Here is a 24,188-nt window from a genome sequence, read left to right as displayed (position 1 = left end):
TAAAATCTTCTTTATTTTTATCTACAATTCCTTCTAGAATTGATTAAAAATATTCAGATTTGCTTATTCAATGAATATTATATTACACAATCTGTATAAGTAACATGATGACGACCGAATGAATTGGCTGTTATTCACACTTAATATATAATTTGTTCATACTTACTATCTCATTATATTATCTCTTCTCTTCTGTAATTAACATACAGCAAAATACGATGTCATCTAAGTAGTGAGTAGTTGTGAACTAATTGTATATTAAGAATGAATTACAAATCGTAGCATGAACTCATGGCTGCAAATCGGTTTTAATAAATGGAAAAACCTAAGAACCAATATCCCAGCTCAATTACTGGTTAGATTTCGTTAATTTGGTACTTTTCCGTTAGCCGGGAGCAAATGTCGCCAATTGTAAACAAAAAGCGAATTTGGTGTAAGAAATTTGGCGAAATTCCACATTATTTGGCGATTTTTGCTTGCACACGGGAAAATACGATGTTATCTAAGTAGTGAGCAAATGTGAACTAATTGTATATTAAGAGTGGATTACAAATCATAGCATAAACCCATGGCTGCTAATGGGTTTTAATAAATGGAAAAACGAAAGAACCAATCTCCCAGCTCAATTACTGGTTAGATTTCGTTAATTTGATACTTTTCTTTTAGCCAGGGTGCAAATGTCGCCAATTGTGAAACAAAAGCGAATTTGGCGTAAGAAATTTGGCGGAATTCTACTTTATTTCGCGATTTTTCGCTTGCGCCCGGCTAACGGATTGTGAACAAAGCGCGAATTTGGCGGAATTATACATTATTTGGCGATTTTTCACTCGCACACGGGAAAATACGATGTCATTTAAATAGTGAATAGATATGAACTAATTGTATATTATGAATGAATTACAAATCATAGCATGAACTCATGATTGCAAATGGGTTTTAATAAATAGGAAAACCAAAGAACCAATCTTCCAGCTCAATCACTGGTTAGATTTCTCTAATTTTTATTTCAGTTGTAAAAATATGAGCACAAATAAACTTATATTTCTAAACCTATTTCAGAAAAAAAATCAAAAAGAACAACTTCACTGTACATTCTCTATATGTAAAACTACAATAAAGTACCCTGCCCCAAATATAATACAGAATTTCCCATTTTTTTATTTGATGTGAAAATTCATAATATCTACGTACATCAATAAAGGTCGCTCTCTCCCACCCATTTTCAAGAGAAATTACGAAATTGCTTCGTCGCTATCCATTGTATATGGAAAAATTGTTGACTAATTTTCCTAACTATATGCATTGTAACGATTTTTTCCAGTTTTTATTTCTCATGAAAACTTTTGTCATCCGCAGTTATTTTTCCTTCCAACACACCGTTTCAAGGACGTCGAAATTGAAAATTTGAAAGAGCCAAAATTGGTCCACCTCAACAACTGAGCCGATTTCATCACTTTTCATGTATAGTTAACGAATCCAAATATTATAAACTGTAAAAGTATAATTGAAAGTAGAATTTTTATTTATTGTGAAAAAAGTGATTTTCAAAGTTTGTTAATAGTATTAAATTAATTCTATTAATGTTGTGATAGAAATAGGCTGATTCGATTCAATTTTTTTTTTTTTTTGTATTTTTAAGATTCATGCGACAATTACTATTTATTCACGAAATACTAAGATGTTAAACGACTCATTTTCGAAGTACACTATAGTTCATCATTTAAATTAAATCTTCTTAATAAAATATTATTTTTTATTTTATGTTTCTGTAGATTTCATAAAAAAGTGATCTAATTTTATTTCATTTAATATATTCTGATTTTCTTTTAAAAGAAATGCTTAATATCTTAGTAGATGGCTATAATCAAAACTATTATCACGTGAGAACATGATGCTGTTTTGGTTGGGGGAGGGGGCTGTTGAAGCTCGAAATCGCGTAGGCAATGAATATTGAAACTCTAAATCGCGTAGGCAATGAATATTGAATCACGAAATCGCGTAAGCAATGAATAATGTATAAATGACAATTTTCAGCAACATCTTTCAATCGCATATATTTTTTATCCGCATTTACAAGTTTTGCATTATTATTATGTATGCTTCTTTGAAAGCAGATGCGTTTTTAAAAGGTCGACCTGCTTTTGCTGGTATTGCTTTATTATTACGTATGCTTCGTTGACAACAGATGCGTTTTCAAAAAGATTGACGTAGAACTATGACATCATAGCTGTTATTTCATCTCAAAATCAGTCGAGCTCCAAAACTTTTGAAAATGAAAGTTGAAATAAAAATGAAAGAAAAAATGAAAGTTTAAAAAAATTATATATATATATATATACAGAGAGAGAGAGAAAAGTCTCGTCATTGTTTCAAACTGGTTTAATTTAGAAATAATAATGTTCTCACAAGGTAACTTGAAATTTGCAATCGTAGATTTTCTTTTAATTCTTTCAAATTTTATAAACTTTTTGAAGATAACAATAGATTTTCTTTCTTTACTAAAGGCATTTGAGCTTTAATGACTGTCATTTCACATTTACAAACGAAACACAATCATTCAGTTTCTCTCCTGATCGTACTTAACTTGTATTTATTGCCTTTAATTTAATTAATTTAAAATATTGTCTAGAAAGTCAATTAATTTGTTTTTTGAATTTCAATTAAGATACCAATTATCAGAAAGAATAAACTAAATATGCGTGTGCTAAGTAAAATGTATTATTTTGAATATTTTCTAATTAAAGTTTTTTTTTTTAATTTATGAAGCAATTAACGCTACGAATATATCTGCTGTAAACAAATTAATTGGAGTTATCATTTTTATTAATTGCATCATTTTTATTCAAATGATGTATGTTAAGTCATTAGTCTTTTGCTACAATGTTATCTATAATAAAAAAGTAGTTCAAACGGAATTAAGTTTATTTTTCTGTCTCCTTGAATGGGGCCATGTAAAGATTTTATTTAACGCTGCAACCGTTTTATATCGCTTTAAAGGACTTTTATTCCTGGAAATGTCACATGATTGAATAAATCTTCTTTCGAAATATCTATGAATTAGGATTTTTTTTTTTATCGAAACTGTCTTCATTTATGTAATTAAGTCAGTAATAAGAGATTCAATTGAATATTTTAATTTTTATCGATTGTTTTAGTCGTTATTTACTGTAAACAATCATTCTATTTCCTGATTTCTTTAGGAAATCACGGATATTATTCATTAGATATACTGAGCGTTATTTTAAGGTTTATAACAAAAATCTACAACACAGCAAAAGAGGTATATGATGCTTATTATTTTTTGGTTTAATTTTGGTTTTTTCAATATGATGCTTATTATTTTTTGGTTATGATTTGCTTTAATATCAGAGTGCACTGTACAATGTAGTATAAATTATACTACCCATTTGAAAAATGAAATTATTTCACAGAATTCCGTTAGATGCCGCTAGAAAAAGTATGAAAGAGGACATAAAAAGAAACTATATAAACTCACTTTCATTCATTTTCTAATTACCTTTCAAACTGAGATATTCAATTGAAGACCATATTTTTAATTTTAGAAACTGACATTCAAGTGAAAAAAAAAGCAGGAAGGGGTTTGTTCAGCTTAAAACAATGAAATGAAGCAATCAACTGTGAGTTCTGAAGGCGATTTATCTCCTGTCGATATTTAAATCCTTTTAAGGAAACTAACCATAGTCAACCCTATTCACCAGATATTAATCCATGCAATTTCTATAATTGTTTCAATATGAGAAATACGTTCAATAATAATAATAATAAAGCCCCCCAAAAAAACTTTAAAAACTTTACTCTTACTTTTTAAAACTTTACATTTTAAAACTTTAAAAAAGGGCCTAGTTGTATCATTATCAAGCATAATAAAAGAAAAATTTGAATCTGTATTTTACTTCTTTTCTCTGACAAAACTTCGTTACTATATAACCTATGAAGATTCACATTTTCTTCGCAGTAGGAAAATTTACATTTAAATCTCCAATTCAATTGGTACTTCAAATCAAATTTTTACAATAACTGATATTCATATTTTATTATTATTATTATTATTAATGTTTCGTTCTTAAATTACAAAAGAATAAATTTAAGACTATTTTTGTAGCTTTGAATCGTTAAAAAATTTTGTAGATGGAAAATTTAGTAAAATAACATTTGTTATTTTTCTTGAAATACATCTGAAAGTTTTAAGGAATTTCGTTTATTTAAATAGAATGATAGAAGCGATAAAAATATCTTTCGCACTCTTTTTTTGGAAAAAAAATATTAAAATTTTAATGCAAGGTTAAATAAAATAAATTTACTAAGAATATTTGTGAATAGAGAAACATGCAAGCAGAAACACGAATTTTAATGGAAATAAGAATATATGCCGATTTACAGATTGCTGTTTCTTTTTAAAAGAATTGTTCCTGCTTTTTGTTTTGAAACAAATATTCGCATTGTAAATCAAGAGTTTGGAAAGTTCTTGCTTGAGACGACTTCAGAATCATTAAATTTCCTACGTGTAAGTTTTACAACATCATCATTCTTCCCCTTCCTTGTTGCTTTTTCTTCATTTCGGCGTAGACCTGCGCCTCCTTCTTCAGTGCTGTTCGCTTCTTCTCTAAGTCTTCATCATCGCTGGATTCTTCTTCTTCTATAAAAAGAAAAGAAAACATCATTAATAGATTGTAGGAAATGCCATTCAAGAGGTAAATAAAAGATGCATACTTACAGCATTACAAGCATGTGGTGGTAACTTCATAAGCCAGATAACAACTTCCGGAAAAGAGTGTACACTGTTGTCTAGTGGTTTGTTACTCGGCTATGAATACTAACGTTACGAGTTCGAACCTCAACCTGCACATTGGTGACCCGGACGTGATTTTGTAAAAGGCACCATCATTTTTATTACGATTTAAAAAATAATTGAAGGAATATCGGCTTTGGCTTATTCAGCCCATTTTATTGTTTGCTTTCCATGGAAAAAAATAGCAGGAGTGCTCTCTCAAAAATTTTCATAGATATTTTCTTATAAACTTGTCAAGCCAAAGAATGCTCTTATGGCATTGGCATGCAATAGTTACGAAATATGAAATTTGGCGTGAATGTAGCATTTTTTCTCAATCTTTCTTGTTATTCTTGGCGAGTTTTTTAGTGAATAATTCCTGGTATACGTTAACAGTATCCGAAAATCGAATTTGTGGGGTAATGGAAGTTTTTCTCAACTGATTGAAACAAAGATTTGATGCATATCTACGCTTGTAGTCCCAAATTCCCATGCTAAATTTAATATACTTAAATCATTGCGTTTTTGAACTATGGTATTAGCATGTTTCTGAAAGGATGCTGGATTTAGATCAAAATTTGAGTAGTATCTACACTATTGGTATTGATTCGGTGAACCAACTCTTATCTATCTAGCTTTCTTCGTTTTGCAATTATCGTGTTAACTTACATTCGAATTTCCGGACAGAACAACTTCCTTTGAACAGATTTTACTCACATTTTGATTCAAATCTGCACATTTGGTGTTAAGACTGTATGCCAAATTTCATCCGCCTAGCCCAAAGCGAGCTGTCTTTTGAGCTATCTTTGTCACAGACGAACTGACATTTTCCAAAAATGAGATTTTCAAACTGAAGAAAATCTGAAACGTAGATATATCGAGTTCGAATTATTTTCAAAACAAAATCTCGAGTTCGAATTTTTTGGCGGTTACTATACTTTTTTTATACTAAGTATACGACAAAGTAAAAAACTAAGATTCTCGCCAATGTAAGAAGCTCTTAAGTTGACAGCTAAATGATAACTAATTACAGTATAGATAGTATTCTACTAAAGCTACACAATTTCTCAGGTAAAAATAAAATTTATATTTAAAAAAAAGCAGAAGCCCTTTTCATTAAAAAGAAACAGCATTTAATATCATTAAGAGGACCAGAGAATTTCTTCACACGATTTCTGAATGAAAAAAACAGTTTCGCAATTCTTACACTAAACGTTAGGGGACATCATCTAAGTATAAAAAAATTATATTTTGATAATTTTTGAATGTATTTTGCAAGTATTTTAGTAACTTTGGAAGTTAAATTAGTTTTTTTAACTAACTAATATAACTTTATAAAAATATATAAAAACTTGTGAAGAAATAATTTTGATATGTATATAGAGGTTATTATGATATTAATGTGTATATATTTCCTTTCTTATCAAATATTGGCCACTAAAATCAGTACGCTTTATTAAATGCATTAATTTTGACATTTCCTTTCTAAACACAAAATTTACACCAAACTTTGCTTTGAAATAGTTAGAGAAACTAATAAGAAACATTATACCGTTAAAGAATAATATTGGAGAGACTAAACATTTGTTATAAGGATTATTGAGACAACTGACATTAATTATTGTAACCATACTCATAACTCATGAATTAAAAAAAAACATACTACAATGAAATGTTATCTTTTATGGTCTTTTTAACGCTTGTATAGTTTCAATTTAAAAAAGTTTAAAAAACACTTTCGTAGATTCTCGGATGCTTTAAAAGATATATTTTTTAACGAGGAGCTCATTATAATAAATATCAAACCATAGTTAGCCTTTCGCTTTCTTTGAAAAAAGAAATAAAGTTGAAAAATACTCATACAAACTTTTATAAATGTTGATTAGCTTTTTGTTATAAAAATTGAATTTCGAAAATTAATTTTTCTCTTCTTTCCTGTTTTAGTCGTTTTGTAGAATTTAGTACAACTTTGTGCGTGAAGCATTGTAAAATTATTTTCATAAATTAACAATCAATTAATATTTTAATTTCATTTATGATTTATGAAGCCGACTATGTTAAACAGCATCTAAGAAAAATTGATGATTTTTTTTTAATATTTGTAATAAGTAAATATAAAATAGACTTCACATGTCAAAATTAAAATAAATAAAAAAAAAGTTTTTTTAAAAGAAACTTTTTTTTGTTTCTTCAAAGTGCAAAATATTTTTCTTTTTAAAAATATAAAGTTCTGACCAAGTAGCGAACCTTTAAAAAAATGTATTATTAGGTAACTATATCATAGTAAAAATCGCAAGAGAGTGAATTTTTAAGCATTTTTTTAAAAATAAAAAAAGGTTTATAAATACCACCAAGTTTTCTATTGATTCGAAAATTTCACCACTACTTAAGGTTTTTACAATTTCATTTCAACGTTCAAAATTTTGATAATTTTTTTAAAAAATTGAATGGATTCCTTATTTATTCCAATTTTAATCGTGAAAACTTAATAAAGCAATATTTATATTCATACCTGCAGGTTTCAGTTTACGTGCTCCAGCAGATGGCACTAGTTTTGTAGGTTCCATTTTCTGCAAGAACTAAAGAAGATATTGTATCATTAATTAAGCAGCTACTGAAGAAGTAAAGTATCATCATATCTTGCAAGCATGACTTTTGCAATCGAAACTTTCTTGATAAAAAAGTTAGACTTGAAAGATTTTTTAAATAATATTAATTAACAGCAAAGTCTTTTCTTGTACACAGTTGTTCTTTTTTATCAGTTTTATAAGTTGTACAGTTTTTTCAGTACAATATACTTTACTTGCTAAGCATTGATGGATTCTTTTTAATGCTCCAACTGTGAGTTTCAAAAATATCAAAAAATAAAACTCACAAAAATAATTCTCACATCAAATACTATAATTATCAACTTATAAAACTAAGTAACATTGCTTTTTAAAGGATGGAAAAAGAGAGTTTACATTGCATATATTCGGGGTATAAAATTTGAAAGTATGTGTGTGTATTTTCAGATGAATTTTAGAAGAAATTTCTTTATTTCTAACTTCATTTCTCAGGAAATTAATCAAGGAATCAAGAAAATTATTATAAACATATTAAGTGACGATTGAAGAGTGTCCTCAGATACTTCTGGAAAAATATCGATAAATATATTATATTCACCTCTTCTTCTTTTAATTCTTCTTTCAGGGCTTCTAAATCTTGATCCTTTAGTTTTTCAAATATTTTTCCCAAAAGAGTTTCAATTTTTGTAACAATGACAGTGGCTTCTTCGTCCGGAGCTGTGGTCAGATCACTGTCTTCATCCTGAAATGAAATTAGATTTTTTTTAATTATAAATGTTTTAAATAATATTCAGATGAACGGGGATGGTCTTAAAATATCGAGAAACAGTTGTCAAGAATTTCTTTTTTTTTCCAAGTCTTTTTTTTTTTGATTAGTATTTCTACTTATGTTGGAAGCATGTAACCCTAATAATACACATATACCCTGCAATATTGTATAATATCAAATAATATTCGCAATATTATATAATATTGAGGAATATTGTATCATAAATATACCATCATATAATATTGTATTATTTTATAAAAACGCCTGTACTACCTAGGAGCATAGTTGGATCCATAACAATTTGTATAACTTTTATTCTTGCACTATACATAGTAAGTTCCTTTACCTCTTGGAGATATTTTTCCATGAGTTGAAGCTGTTGCCACAATCCGGATTTAATATCGGCATGAAGTGTCTTTATTCTTTCTAACTCATATTCTGCTGCTGATTTTCGTTTTAATTGTTCTTCATTGTCCAGTTTGGCTTGTTCCAATTCTTTTTCAAGTACTCTGAAAGAAAATTTCAGTCACATTATTTTTGGATAATACCATTCCCTTGCACTCATGTAATTGTTCTTATTTATTAACATGGAAAAAAAAGTAATATTAAATTCCATAATTAACAACTTTTTATCTGCTCATTGATTTTTCTGAAAATGAATTGAAATTCAGTTAACACATAACAAGTATTGGTGAGCAAGTCATCAAAATAAAGCTTCATGTTACAATATATTCCATTCCCTTTGTCTACCTAACAGCTCATAGCTACTCTACGAAACTGTGTCTACATTTTGAGAAAAATTTTGAAGAAGGAAATGTGCGATTGTGTATTCATTGGTTATTATAATGCAAAAAGGCATGGTGATTATCTGAAAAAAATGTCTTCAAATTTTCTCATGATTGATCTGTTATTGAAGCCATAGATTATGAAAATTAGAAGAAACGTTTTTAGACTTAAATCTTATTGAGTGAACTGTAAGCATCAAATTTAGTTAGTTAACAGATAAATTTTTCTCTTCAAATATCGCTTCGTTAATTCAACCAAATCACTGTAGGCATGAAATTTAGTTAGTTAACAGATAAATTTTTCTTTTCAAGTATCGCTTCTTGAAATCAATCAATGTATCAGATAGTTAATGCTTATTTTAAGAAACCGTAAATTTGCATATTGCTTTTGATACTTCGCAATGTGCTTATTTTCCTGATTGATGACATAAAAAATGGGAAGTGAGGCATTTAATAATTTTATGAAATTCTTCTAAACAACATGGTTAATTTGTTACTAATTACAATTGAATTTCGGAAGCAGATTGAGATTAAAATATAATCGGTGATGAAACTGTTACATTGGCCATTGATTTGAAATTGAATTTAAATAAAGTAAATGAAAGAATCTGGCTACGAAAAGTTTGAATGAAAAACACGAAAGGATTCAATGAGGATTTTTTGGAAATGTGACAAGGAAAGAAATCCATTGTTAATAATGGCAATTAGCGATTTCTTCCAAAAATAGGATGAGGAGAAAATGGGAAAACGATATTTACAAAGGCAAAGGTGAAATCAAGAAAGATTGAAGTTTCTGTAACAATAATAATATTAACCACCTCTGAAGACAGAAATAGTTGGCGCTGGAGAGATCCTTTAAAACAGAAATTCATCATATTATTTTTTCTATTAATTATAGAGATAAATATTTTATCACATTAATTAAAACTGTCAAAATAATTAACTATAGAAAACATTGTTTCGTAACGAGAATAAAAATAACGAAAAAAAAATTTGGAGGACTGAAAACTATTTTGTAAAGTTTACTTAAAAAAGAAAAGCACACACAAGAAATAATTCAAGAATCTCCAGTGCAAGTGACCAGTTTTATGAGCACTTCTCACAATTCAGCTCCTTCCACACAACTCGAGAAGTCATATCACTGAATCTCCGACCCGTCGAAGGCACACGGATAAATAAACTGAATGAGCGGACCACCGAACAGCAACATTGGCGGGAACTGTGGTTGAGTCCTAAGGGCACTCACTGGCCACGGTGCAACCCTCCCCGAAGGAAGTGCGTCTCGTCATCGATGGGGGAGCCAGATCCCTCACCTATTTGTATACCCTCCAGGTAGGCGAGACCCAACTACCATACCGGAAGCATCTCATCCTCTTTTCGAGGTGAACCCCCAGGGGTTTCACACAACTCGAGAAACTCGACCTCGACTTACATTCAACTCGAGAAAAGCATCCAATCATTGAAGCAATTGTGCATCTTCGCTTTAAGTAACAGTTTAAAAAGATAACAAAATTTTAAAACAGTCGGTATTCAATGAGTTCTTATTTTATACAAAGGGAAATGAGTTCAAAATTTTCCATACTTACATCTGAGGCGATGCCAATTCTGCACCTCGTAAGCCCTCATTCTCAGAGCGCAACTGTTGCGCTTCCTTCCTTAGGCTCTCAAGTTTGGCTTCGGCTTGAGACGACAGCTGCGCCAATTCCTCTCGTGTCGTTTGCTGAGATAGAAATCTTGACTCGGCTTCCTGAAAAGTGAGATTTCTCTGAACTTCCGTACAAATTTTTCTTCATCTTAAACATATATTCATACGTGTCAAAAATCTTACGAAAACTACTTATTCAGATTTCGACTAATTCTTGTAGAATGTATACTGATGATGTAAGCTGGAATAACTGTTAAAATATTTTTTTCCGTAGAAGTATCAAGAAATTTCGATTAGTTGCTTCAGTCGTCAATTAAATGAAAACTGAATATTTTGATGAATCGCATTATGTGCGCTATGAGGAATGTAAAAGAAAGCGTCTTCTACAAATCATCGCTAATTACACATATGCTCTATACAGGAAGGTTTTCACAAAAATTTGTCATTAAAAGCCAACAATTTATAGAGGTTTTTCTGATTTTGCTACAAAACTGAAAAACGCGTCTTTTTTAGACAATAATGCATTTTACTTTTCTATATTTTCACTGTACTTAACTCACCTAAAGTAGAATTCGATGTTTGCGAATGAATTATGAATGCTGACTTTTGTCCAATGTGTCTCCAAATTGTTTCAATGTCGTTGCCTAAGGTTTCCAACCAAAAATATTTATTTGCAGGCTCTTACAAAGAGATTTTTATCTCACGAAAAACGAATGGAAAAGATTGGAAAATATTTTAAAAAATAGTAAAAAAAAAGAAAGAATTCTTTTGTGCGCATTTTCAAAGCGAATGACAAACTAAAAAGTACTGAAAATAGCGTATAAGTTTATAGAAAGGAGAAGAAAGAATGAGGTGTAGAGATATTGGCAATGTTCAAATTTATGATTTATCTCCAATGAGTAAGGGAGGGTAGTTAAGATCTACAGCTTCTATAGGAACACAAAGATCTGAAATGGGTGTTTACATTGATATCCGATATGCCGATGGCTTCCTTAATCTTTTCGAAGGCTTCGTGGTACTTCTTGAGCTCCGCTTCTTGCTCTGTGCGGAGTTGCCTCCATTGCTCCGCCGCCTCTGAGTCACGCAGTTCTGTTGATTGTTTCTGGAGAAGAAAAAGTGAGTCACTATTACTAACTTCTTAGAAAATTCGATTCTGGAGAAGAAAAAGTCAGTCTTTGTTATTAATTTCCGTGAAAAATTTAAAAATAGAAACACAAGTTCTTTAGCATTAAATTTGTTCGAAAGTTTTGTAAATTTGTCGAAATTTCCATACGATCATCTGTCGTCCCGGATACTCGCTAAAAAAGGAATTTACTCTTTTGTTGGATTATTGAAATTAAATACTTATCTATACATATACAAGAAGTAGCAATTACATTACATTTTTACGTATTGCGCACAAATAAAGAATTTACGAATTTCAATACAACTTTGTATGTAATATTTTATTTCGCTGAGAATTCGCCTTATCTACAGGTGTTTTAATCTCTGCAGTAGACGTGTAAAAAATAGATGTTGAACAAGTTTAGTTATGTCGATTAAATAATTATCATCTTTGGAATAACTTAAATTGCCATTATTTTAATTTTTCTTTTAACTCAAAATTTAACAAATTTCTTTAATGTTAACTGAGCATGTTGTGCCAAAGTTTTGTAAGAAACACGATACACTTTTGTTGTTGTTGTGACATATGGCACTTTGCAGGCCTGCTGACAGTTATCTGTCAGTGATTTAAACCGAGTGAACATCTCTTGTTTTTTTTCAGCAGCGCCAGCTAGGGCCAATAGTAAGACTTAGCTACTTCATGCGTCGCATTCGCTTGTACAACCCCTTTTTACAGAGGGGCACATTAACACACTCACAGATAGAGCACAGAAGAACAACCATGCCTGAACCTGGAATTCCAGATCACGGGGAAGAAGCGCTACCCCTATTTCAGGACGCAGGCACACGAAACACTAATTGCTTAATCTTAAATCTAGATTTTCGTATTAGTTGAAATAAAATTAATATTGGCCTTATAAAAGGAACGTCGAATGCGAAAATTTATGGTCCAAAAATACTAAATGTGTATAATTTGACTCAGATTATCAAAATATCACAATATAAAATTTTTGGTCATTCCCCAATGTTTTTCCACTATTACTGATGCTTCAGTTTAGGCCAAATTAAATCATATTGTACTTGGATGAACAAAGGATACATTTCTCCAAAAATGTTTTTCTAACTCAAAGATACTTAAAACGAAGAGATTTATGAACATTTAGTGACTAAATCTTTCGAAACTATTTCCTTAATTAAGGAAATCAGAAAAAGAAACTTTTTTCTAGAAACGTTTGGGGAGTACAGAAAAAAAATTAATGTCTGGAGTTTACCCATCTCTAGATAATAATTTGACTTAATATTATGTATTATGTCAATATATGACTTAATATTATGTATTATGTCTTAATATGAAAGTAAACAATAGGAAATGTGTGAGTCTACCTGCATGGTAAGTTGTTTAGGCTTGAGGGCTTTGCTGTACTCCGCTATGATCTTTTCCTTCTCTTGTCGGGCCCTGAGAGCATCGGCTTCGGCCTTGGAGAGTTCTTTGCGCGCCACCTCCCTCCTCTCGTGAGCTCTGGCCTCGCTCGCCATGAGCCGTTCCACGTCAAGCTGTTGCTCGCGGTGTTGTTCTTCAAGCTCCTCCAGCAAACGAGGATAGGCCATCAACTCCTAAAAATATCAGTATATCTTGCAAAAGAATTTCACTCAATACATCTTTAAAATACTGGCACAGAAGTTGCTTAGAAGAATTGTTGTTTGAAAAAATTAGCTGTATAACAAAAGAAGATTTTCTTGTTCCCACATTCAAATTGTGAAAGTCATGAGAAGATTATGAAGACATTTACTTCAAAGGTATATCGTTTAATAGAGGGATATTGTATAGCAGTACTTTCAAGAACTCTCAAGCTATCCACCATTTAACATTGTATTGGTATTAGGGTGCGTTCAAATGGCAGCAATGAATATATCCATCAATTAGATTAATCACTATTAATGCATCTTGAAGCACATTTGGTGTTGTTTTAATTCATGAATTTATGAGCAATTATAGTTATAAATGTTTGTTCGACAATTTTCAGATACTCTGTGTATCCATTTCATATAGTGGAACGCATGAGATACAGAAAAATCAAAGAGTGGTTCATTTCTTATAAATCTATGACTAACGATCTTGTATTTAAATGAAATAAAAAGTATCTATTTCAATCAGAGTTAAATTGGAAATAAATTGAATTTTACAGAAGACAGGTATTAGCCGCTGCAGTCATGGAACAGGCAACAGGAAATGTAACGCACGTGCACGTGAAATAGCACGCTAGTATGGAGAATTCTGTACGCTGTTTTGAAATTTTATAATCAAGAATTGGGCCATGGCAGTAATGTTCATGTTTAGGATGATGATAAATGGTACTTGAATTTGGCAAATTATGTAGAGTAATAAAATTCGATTTTAATTTTATGGGCTTATGAACACACATAATTGTTCCGTTTGATAAGAAACCAACTCCAACAATATATGAGAAATTTCATTGTAAGTCTCTATGTCACGAAATGTAAAATTTGGCTCAACATATACTTATATGCTCCACACTTCATCTTTCTATTCGTTAAACAGATAAATTGTCTTTCAGTCTCAATATTTATATAAGACTGAATACCACTTCATCACATTACTTGGCTCATGAAAAGCCCAGCAAGGCAAACGGTTACTTACAAAAGAGTGATTAATAAATTCTTTCAAATTTTTAGCTACTACAGTCGTCCAATGTGTTGTCCTGTTAATTTTGGCTTTAGGATATTTTGAAGACTTTCTTTGTAAGAATTCTCTAATCAAACTGTTTGTTTCATATTCACAAATCTGTGAAATGAACACAATTTTGGAGTATCATATTGTGTAAGCATGTACTTCATAACTACTCTATTAGCACAAGTTAATGTAAAATATGTTCGAGGAATTGTTTGACATTCTGACAACCGCACAATATCGGGAAGACATTGTTACATTATCGTAGAGCATTTTGTGCTATTAGGATATGGATATGCCTTTTAAAATTATGTAGCCAATGGTGGAATTTTTGAAACTCAAATCCAAACTCAAGTAAGACAACAGAGCGAAACCAAAGTAATATTATTTTTTAAAAAAATTATCAAGTGTATTTTGTCATTGTTCAATACAACCAACAAAAGAGAAAAAAATATCTTACCCTTCTCAACTGCTCCTCAATAGCTTTATACTTTACTTGAATAATTTGGCATTCCATCAAATTTTTCTCAACTTTTTGATAATCATTTTCTAATTCTCGCACCCTCTGTGGAAATAAATATTTAAAGAAATATTTTAATGATGGTTATATTTTGCAAGAAAAAAAGTAAGCACTATTTCTAATAAAAACAGACTAAAAAATAAATTGTCAGATAAAAAAAAAATCTTGAGACAAAAACGTTTAGATAAGCTGTTCAATTGTTTTGTGCCTATGAAAGGAATAACGAACTGACAGACAATAAGAAGAAACTCAATCCTAATTTCATTTACAAATAGACAAAAAGAGAAAACTCACCCTGAGAATATCTGATTCCTCCAGTTCGACTTCGAATTCACTGTATGTTTTCCAAGCAACGTCTTTTGATTGCTTTTTTAAATTAGCCAAATCTCGTTCTTTCATGTTCAGTTCGTGTGTTAAAGCGTTGCTCTTTTTAATTAGATCCAGTACTTTATTGTCCAGAATTTCTTTTGCTTCCTACAAAATACAGAATGTTTTTCAAGATTACGATTTGAAAAAACACAGCTAATTGAATTTTTTCTACAGTTTTTGTAGTTATATTAACTTATTAGTTAAAAGGATTTATTTTTTCATTCAATAAATTTAGTAGATCAAAACAACTGCACCGACTTTTCGTTATAATAAATAATCGAAAATAGAATATTAAAATTTTAATATTAAGGTGTTAAATATGTATAATATAAAAAAATGAAAATCATCCAAAAGTCGTAAGTATATTTTTACAAATAAGAAAAAAATTAATCAATAGCAATACTTAAATCTTTTATTAAATTAGAAAAATAACACACTAAACTTGTCTGTTTTTCTCTTAGTCTTATTAATTTTGAACTTGATTTTTCTGATAGTGTTCCTGTTTTGTTCGTAATAAATTGTTCTGTTTATTTCAGGCATGTTTCCAAGCGATATTTTCTTCATTCATTTAAATTTAATTGGTGTTTATGGTTATTTAATTAATTAAGTTAGACAGTTATACACAAAATTCAAAGTGGACAAATGTATTTAATAGTCAAAAACCAAAGCAGCATTGTTTTGATTTGTTTTTAAGATTGGAAATATTTTATTGAAAAACTGCAGATAAATAACAGAGCAAGTACAAGATAATATCTCTCTCTCCCCCCTCCTCTTTGTGTGTGTATTTAAAACATATTTTAGTAGTTGTATGGCCAAAAAGAAGAAACTTTTGAAAGTTTAATTTTAGTTTATTTCATCTCGGGAGGTATAATTTTACTGAGAAAAAGAGGCAAGAGATACATCAGTCTATATCGCGATGCAGAAAGAAAAGAGAGGAGAATTTTCCCATTCAAAGATTTTACTATGAGTTTTGGATAGGAATTTCTTTCTCACGTGTCGATTTAGGCAAGATAATTTTAATGTACCTTTAAAGGAATGTTTCAAGGATTAAGGATTTTTATCTCTCTCTCTCTGAAAAAGGGAAATGCAAGTCATCAGTTTTCTAGAGTTTAGACTATAATAAGTAGATTTCTTTTTAAAACGAGCAATAACAAGTCACATTTTTCTTCTCTTTTCTTATTTCACGAATTTGTTCGAACTTCGTCAGATGGTTTAAAAAGAAAAGTAAAAACTGTGGAAATAATACTTTTACTCCTTCTTCTGTTGATGCGAATGCTAAATAGTGTAATTTATATATTTAAAGTTTGATCACTTCAAAATTTAATAACTACATAGTAATTACCATGCCAAATACTAAAGGACGTTTCCTAGTAATTCTAAGTTTTGAAAAATAAGTAAAAAAAAAAAAAATTAAAATTTTCTAAATTTTTTTAAATGTTATATATAAATCTATAATAATACCATTATTATTTTAATTTAGAACCTCTTAAAAACATTAGAATGGCAATCAAAATCCAATTTTTAGGCATTTCCGATATTTGTAAATCCTTTTGCTTATAAAGATTATATACTTACTTTAGGAGATTTCCCAGCTAAAACTCCAATTTCTCGTGAGTGTTTCCGAAAGGCCTTAGCAATAATCTTTTCATCACCCTAAAAAGAAAAATAATCGCAATATATTTATTTATTTGTATTCAGCAAAACACCTATAAAACAATAGAACTGTCTTACCTGTAAGCCTTTGTTTCTGCTTATCTGCAATTTTAGAAGTTGACTCGTGAGGTTCTTGATTTTTGATTCGCTTTCTTTGATCTTCTTGTTAAATTCTTCGGTTTCCGCCCTCTCCTCCGAATCTGAAATGGAACAAATAGAGTATTGGATTGAAACAAATACTTTTTAAAAAAATGGAATTTATGCACGCCGTCCTTGATAGGCATCACATTAGCAGTACAATTTGTTTAGCAGAAGGAAAAGGATTTGCCTCTGTTAGAGTACAGAGTTTCGAATATGATATTACTATACCACCTTTGTTGAACACGGTTTTGCATATCACAATTTTGAGCTCTACTAGAATAAATATTGGAACTCCTCGACTTGTTTGAAATGGTGTTAAGTGCATAGAATACTGCCCAAATCGATTGAAATCCGTGGAAGTATTCTGCATTCGATATCTGCGAATGCTTACTTCCAGAATTTTCTCATTTCATGCTAACTCCATGGAATATTGAAGATCACGTGTTCAGATTCGATTGATTCATTAGACTCGAAATTCGATTCATATCGGCGATTGTGGTGTAAAGATTACATATTAAATTATCCATTTCTCATTTTACTGAATTCTATAATTTTTCAACTTTACAAGTGCAGACAGAACCTTCTGCTGTTAATCTATCACCGGATTTGTCGTAAATTTGACACATCTTATAACTCTGGTAGTAAATTTTATAAATTTTATTTTCTGGAGTCGGGTGGAATGTCTCAAATTTCATCTATTTCGTTATTTCCATTCTCCAGTTATCGCTTCAGTCTTGAACTTTCAAATAGACTGGTTAACGGATTTTGTGCAATATTGAATACAGCTCTAGAATTTTGATGTTAATTTTGTATCTTCCAGCTTGTTTTGGAGTTGAGAAATTTTGTTTATAGACAGATATAATTTAAAAAAGAGTCTGCAATTTTTAAAACAGTTTAAAAACGCTACATCAAAATCTCGAGAGTGGAATTTTTTGATTAGTTTGCAACATTTTTTTATAATTTACATAATAAAAAAAGTCAAAATATTTGTCTTAAACATTCGAACTTTAAAGTTTGTCTCTGTGGAATAGTTAAATTATGTATTAGCAATCGGTATTGTACTGTTCTACCATTTTACAAGCAATACATCCTTCAATGTTTAAAGTATTAATGAAATCCAAAGCGAAACTATATTCCCTAATAATTAAATATTTACTGGATAGTTTGATTTTCATAAAAGTATCAAAATTCCTGTATTTGAGATTTTTTTTTATTTCAGCATTAATTTCAATCTTGAAGGACTCATTGTTTGCAGGTTACTTTTTATTTCTAAAAAATTAATTTTTCTCATAAATGTTATTCATCCCTGTTTCGAAGATAACATTTAAAACTCCTAATATATTATAAATCTTATAGTTATCAGCACTGTCAAATTATATAAAAAAGACTGTTTAGTTTGAAGCGAGTGAATATATAGCCATTCATCTTAGAATAGTGACAAGACCTCCCGTAATGAAATTTTCTGTTCAAAATTGCTTACTCAAGATGGAAACACATGTTAAAGATATTGCATGATATGCAACATTCACAATTTGTGATACAGTATATCATTTGATTGTACGTTTCAGTGAGTGCACCAATAAGATTGCCATGTAATTACAATGTCAACACCATTATAAGACACACCACTACAGATATAACACCATTAAATCTATAGCAGCAAATGAAATATAACATAAAAACTGACCTGCTAGTTGTATTCTTTGTTTTACATGTTGAATTTCCGCCTGAAGTTTGATGATTCTCGCTTCCGCTTCTTTTGCTTGTAAAAAAGGGTCCTTCTCTGAAGACATCACTCAACGAAATTCTCCTATCATCTGCTCTAAATAATGTATTTTTAAATAATGAAGTATGAGACAAGAATATGAGCTAAGAATAACAAGCACATTCAGTATAATGCGAGCTATTAGCATAAGATTAAACATTAAAATTTTTTTCAATGTTTAAGAATAGACAAAATAATCTTCTGCTATTTGCTCTGTTGTTGTTGTAACGTTCTGAAATAATCTTATGAGAAAAGATAGGTTTTTCTTGCTAAACTTGGTGCTTAAAAAAGCAAGTATAATGATGAAGTAAGCTCTTTTTTTTATGCTTTTGTTTTCTCTAGTAGTTGTTATTTGAAGGGAACATCCACACTGAAATTAAGAGGAATATTACAACAGCCACTGTATCGAAAAAAAAATGTGCATTGTCCAGAAATGAATAACCATAACCGACAACGCCGACCCGCCCTAAGGGATACAGATTTATCAGATTGACCGCATTGGTGAGACAGATGCACTGGTGGTAACTAAGATTGTGTCCTAAGGGACATCACCGGTATCGGCAAGCATGTTCCGTAATCGGTAGGAGGTAGCCGATCCCTACCATTTCTGCATCCACTAGGAAAGGAGAACCAACCACCATGCTTGAAGGTTCTCATCCTCACATTTGAGGTGTCTTCCGGTGGGAGTGAGAAATGAAGAAACAAAGTGATGAAATCGAAACAAATCTAAAGCTTCGCCTTACTTTTTGAAATTTAAACTTTTCTCTGTCTGTTTTGTTATAACTTCAATGATTTAATGCTCAAATTATTAATATTGATTAAAAGCATAAAAATTAGACGACATCTTTAAATGAGTATATTATCAACAAAGTTACAGAAAGAAACTGAAAATGGCTCAAGAGGAAGATCGACTTGATTTTGTTTTGAAATTCAATTCTTTTTATCTATTCTATCATTGGTATATCCTTCATTAAATACTTATAATTTTTATTACGATAACAGAATCACCCAATTATTCATCTGATTTTCTTATTTTTTATTTTATTAAATGTGTAATTTCATGAGGACCATATCCGACAAATACAAAAGATGTCAAATATCATTTTGACATCCTTTTGACGTCCATTTTTGAGAGATAAGAAGGATCTCTAATAAAGACTCACCCAAACGATGACCGTTATATTTTTCACTAATTCACAATTTTCTGAAGTATAGGAATTAGGGAAAAAATATTTCCTCTCGATATATCAATCTAAACATTTCATACTTAGCCGAAATTATCATTTGATATAGCAAAACGCCTAGAAACTAAAATAAAATGGAAATTATTTATATTTCCATTTCACAATGGAATTCCTCATTCGGAAATGCTTAAATAAGTATCAAGAAGAGGTTTCGTATAACATTGATCAATATTATTGCCAGATTCGATCGAATTAAAACTCACGTATAGACTCTAGTTGGAAAAATTTACTTAAAAAGTGTTCGTAATCTTTAAATCTATGTATTTAAGAGATATAAAAAAAAGACCCAAAGGACCCAAATCCACCCCCATTTGCTCCGCTGATTTAAGTTAGCTAACATCTGAAGTGAAAATACGACATTAATAATTATCTTCAATCACTCCCTTATTTTTGAGATAAATGTTAGAAAAAAAGCATTATTCCATTTACTTTCTCAATAGAAAATATATCTGCAACAATCCCCGAGCCTAATTCAGGACACCGATTTTGACGATTTCTATATCATATTAAAGTTTATTACTTCTAGATACTATGTCACTAGTCATTGTACGTTCTTTACGTGAAAAAAAAAAGTTCAGAAAACATCAAACCGCCACTACTTTTCGATTCCACTAATTTTTATTTTTATTGTAATTTGAAAGCTCATGATGTTTGAATACGTCAATAGTGAATGCTTGCATAAAAAACTATTTATCAGAAATTACAAGGATTTAATCTTATATCAAATTAAAGATGTTATAGCTTTAATGATTTCAAATTTTGCAGCAGCATCATATTTTTAAATCTTATGATAAAACTTTTATATAAGAAATTTAGATTAAAACAGCTTTTGGTAAAAGTTTACAATTGGGTCCCCTTGATTTTTTGACGCCCGGTACCAAGGGTATTTTCGGTTGGTTACCCAAAAATAACGTCAATGAAAACAAAACATTATGTGCTTCATCGCTGAAATTTGTCACCAATCGAAGGGGCACCCAAATCTACACCAGAGCCCAGTTTTTGATTAAACTAAAACATACAGTACAATAGCCAAACTGTAATTTTTAAAACGCTATAAATTACTAAATATGAAAACATTATTATAATTAATATTTGGCGAGTTTTCTGCGGCTTGACAGAGATTGAAAAAATCATTCTGCACAGTCTTCTTTAGTTTTATCTATATTTTATATTTTTTTCCAATGAATGGTTGTTTGTATTATTTGATGCTTCAACAGCAAACATTAAGGTTTAAAAATAATACCCAATTTCCCTTCAGATATGCCAAAATCTTGCCAATCGTCCAAAAGCACGCCAAATATCCGCCATCTTAGATGACAACAAAAATTACAACAAACGGCGTAAGGTAGCAAATATAATTGTCAGTATCGCTACATTTCACGAGAAATTCTCCATCAAAACAATCTTTGGCGAACAGACATTATTCTTAAGTGGGATTAAGAGTTTTTGAAAACTTTATTTTATTTAAAATTATTTCTGAAGGAAAATTATTTTTCATAAACATACTTACAAGTTTTTCATAAACAGTCATCGTCTTTATAACTTACACAAATCACAACTCTTGTCTCATATGTTAGCTTTACTGAAAACACGTGGTAGATGCATATATTTTAAACCGATTTATATGAAACATAATATTCACGAAATAAATATCTTTTCAAGATATCAATAAAAGAAATTTAAAATATATATATATATATAATTCAACTATTATGTGAATTTAAACAAACATAAACAATGCTATAAACTCCTGAGTATGTTTAATGCAGATATGACATAATTTATAGTATGCATATATATAGCATTCTTTAAAGGATAGCAGAACTCTTTTAATTAATTTTTCTAACTCTAATTTTGATAAATAAATGCTGCTTGAATCATAAGTCTTAATGTAGCCATGAAAGTTGCTGTTGAAAAAAAGCGTTGCCTTACTTCAAGTTTGTAATAAAGAGCAAGCAGAAAAATAAAACAATTTTTCATTTCTTATGGTGGAAACAAGATAACATTTAGTGATGGCCTCAAATTTAGCTTTCTTTGTAAAATGAAAATATGTTTCTGTTATTTCTGTTGTAATAACTATTTTGAGCAATTAATTTTAAATCTCAGCCATGATAAAGACAAGAGGCTGTTTTTGAAAGCTTGAGATAGTACTATATTATGAGTCAGAATAACTGATAAAAAGATGGGCCGTCTTAAACTGGCTCAGCCAGTTTTAAGACGGCCAGTAAGATAACGCTTGCTCAGAAAGGGACTGATTTATGTTTGCCATAGTTTCATACAATGGATTCGGGAATTGTGTGCTTGGCTATAAATTTCATTTTGGCGTCCCTGAATTTTTCTTTTTCACTGTATTAAAATGATGTATATTTACAGAAAGAAACATGATAAAATAAAAATGAAGGTCAACATACTTAAATTTGGAAAATTATATTAAAAAATATCAAATAAAATAAAAGAAACACACACAACCTCGCATCAAAAAGAACAAAGAGCAAAAAATGTCGGAATTAATCTATAATTAGTGATAAATTGTTTCACGCCAAAAAAAAAACCCGCCAAATTCTAGAAACGCATGTGCAGTAAAAATAATTACAATACAGAGTCATATTGCTCTCCCGTCGGGACAGGGACTTGCCATGGACCGAACATCGTTTTTCAGCCTTTCTACGCATGCGCCGCCTACGGGTCGTTTTAGAACTGGCCGAGTGTTAACCCAACTATAATATACACTAGTATATTTCCTAAAGATTATGAAACATTTTGTTTAATGATCAAGTGACTTCAAATCTAATGTGTATGTATTAAATATCAGATAAATTTATTATTATCATTTAATGAAATACTTACTTTCTAATAAATTGATGAATTTAAACCGGACATCAAACCACCAAAACTCACGTGCTAACCAAAGAATAAGAGACGAATGAAACTCTTATGTGAGTAAAATGGTTTCTATGGTTACGCAGACAATTAAGGAAACTGTTACGATGCTAAAGTGTCGCCAAATAATATCGATTCATCTAAAAAACTCTTGAAATGTAACATGCGTAAGGGATTTCAGGTAGGAAAAGATAAATTAGAGTAAGGATTCGTCATGAGGTTTAAATTTATATATTTTTTGTGACGCCTACAGCTTTCAAGAAATACAATTTAATAAACATCAATTCTTTTATTACAATGCGTAATTTGCTAAAAATTTCTAACAGTTTATACCTTGTATATAAAAAATGTTTTATAAAAAATGTTTGCATGTATTGTTTTCTTTCCTAAAACTCTTTCTAATTGAAGCTAATATGATGGAGAATGTATTCAGAGAGCGAAATTTTGTAGCCATTTTTAACACCACTATGAGCATTTTGTTATGCAAAATGTTTCACGAAGATAGAACAATAAAATTATCAAAGGAAATCAAAAATTTATTTCAAAAGAATTGTTGATGACCTACAAAATGCTATTTCCGGGTCAGAGTTTCCAAAGTACTTGATTAATATAATGTCATAGCAATGTGAAAAAGAAATATACGTTGGAATCATATATTATTTTTACATCGGTGGCATTAAAATCGTAAAAAAATTCAATTATTAGATTTTCATAAATCTTGAAGTTTCAAATTTTCCGAAGACTGAAACATGCAGTTTTAGATCTATGCTTGTCTAGTTCTTAGTCTGTGCGCAATAAATTTAGTAGAAAGGGTACAGAAATGGAATGTATGTGCCTTTTCCAGCAAATTTGCAAACATCTATCAAATTTTAGACATAGAAATACGATAATTCAAAGTAGCTTATAGTTAGAAAAGAAAAATTAAGTTATTAGTTTGATTATTTGAAACGCAAATCTCTATCAAATTGGATCTAATCCATCCGTGAAAAAGTTGAATGTCTGATTATCTGCTTATTTGCATGTAGTTTACAGGCAAATTACAATTATTAAAAATATTGTGATGCAAAACTCATTGATTTTGATAAATGAAATTTTGAATATAGTCAAATTGCTATATTGGTGGCAACCAATATAACAATTATTTTTATATATATTTTAGCCCAAGATGATGAAAAAGAAGATGCCTAAGATCTATACATACTATTTTCTTCTCAATATTATTATGAAAATTGCCATTGTGAACTTAATGGAATTCGCATGAAATTTGA

General features: G+C 30.1%; 1 protein-coding gene across 1 annotated transcript; it reads right to left on the bottom strand.

The window, feature by feature from the left end:
• Nucleotides 1-4,451: 4,451 nt before the first annotated feature.
• Nucleotides 4,452-22,939, bottom strand: LOC129972699 (trichohyalin-like). Its single transcript, XM_056086927.1, has 13 exons — nucleotides 22,888-22,939; nucleotides 18,719-18,848; nucleotides 16,969-17,090; nucleotides 16,813-16,890; nucleotides 15,163-15,342; nucleotides 14,809-14,913; nucleotides 13,043-13,273; nucleotides 11,520-11,657; nucleotides 10,497-10,657; nucleotides 8,472-8,634; nucleotides 7,955-8,098; nucleotides 7,302-7,368; nucleotides 4,452-4,657 (listed from the first exon to the last, which is right to left on the bottom strand). The coding sequence occupies exons 2-13, from the start codon at nucleotides 18,822-18,824 to the stop codon at nucleotides 4,533-4,535; spliced, it is 1,620 nt and encodes a 539-aa protein (XP_055942902.1). The 5' UTR covers nucleotides 18,825-18,848; nucleotides 22,888-22,939; the 3' UTR covers nucleotides 4,452-4,532.
• Nucleotides 22,940-24,188: the final 1,249 nt, after the last annotated feature.

This window comes from Argiope bruennichi, chromosome 6 (assembly GCF_947563725.1).
Source record: "Argiope bruennichi chromosome 6, qqArgBrue1.1, whole genome shotgun sequence".
Classification (NCBI taxonomy): Eukaryota; Metazoa; Arthropoda; class Arachnida; order Araneae; family Araneidae; genus Argiope; species Argiope bruennichi.
The sequence above is the reverse complement of the archived record's forward strand: the minus strand, read 5'-3'. Positions and strand labels throughout refer to the sequence as shown.

Excerpts from the sequence above, each read along its gene's own strand:
- LOC129972699 (XM_056086927.1), bottom strand. The coding sequence starts at position 18,824 with ATGTCTTCAGAGAAGGACCCTTTTTTACAAGCAAAAGAAGCGGAAGCG. Across the intron at positions 17,091-18,718 it reads ACAAAGAATACAACTAGCAG|ATTCGGAGGAGAGGGCGGAA; the intron begins GTCAGTTTTTAT and ends GTTCCATTTCAG. Across the intron at positions 8,635-10,496 it reads GAATTGGCATCGCCTCAGAT|AGTACTTGAAAAAGAATTGG; the intron begins GTAAGTATGGAA and ends ATTTTCTTTCAG.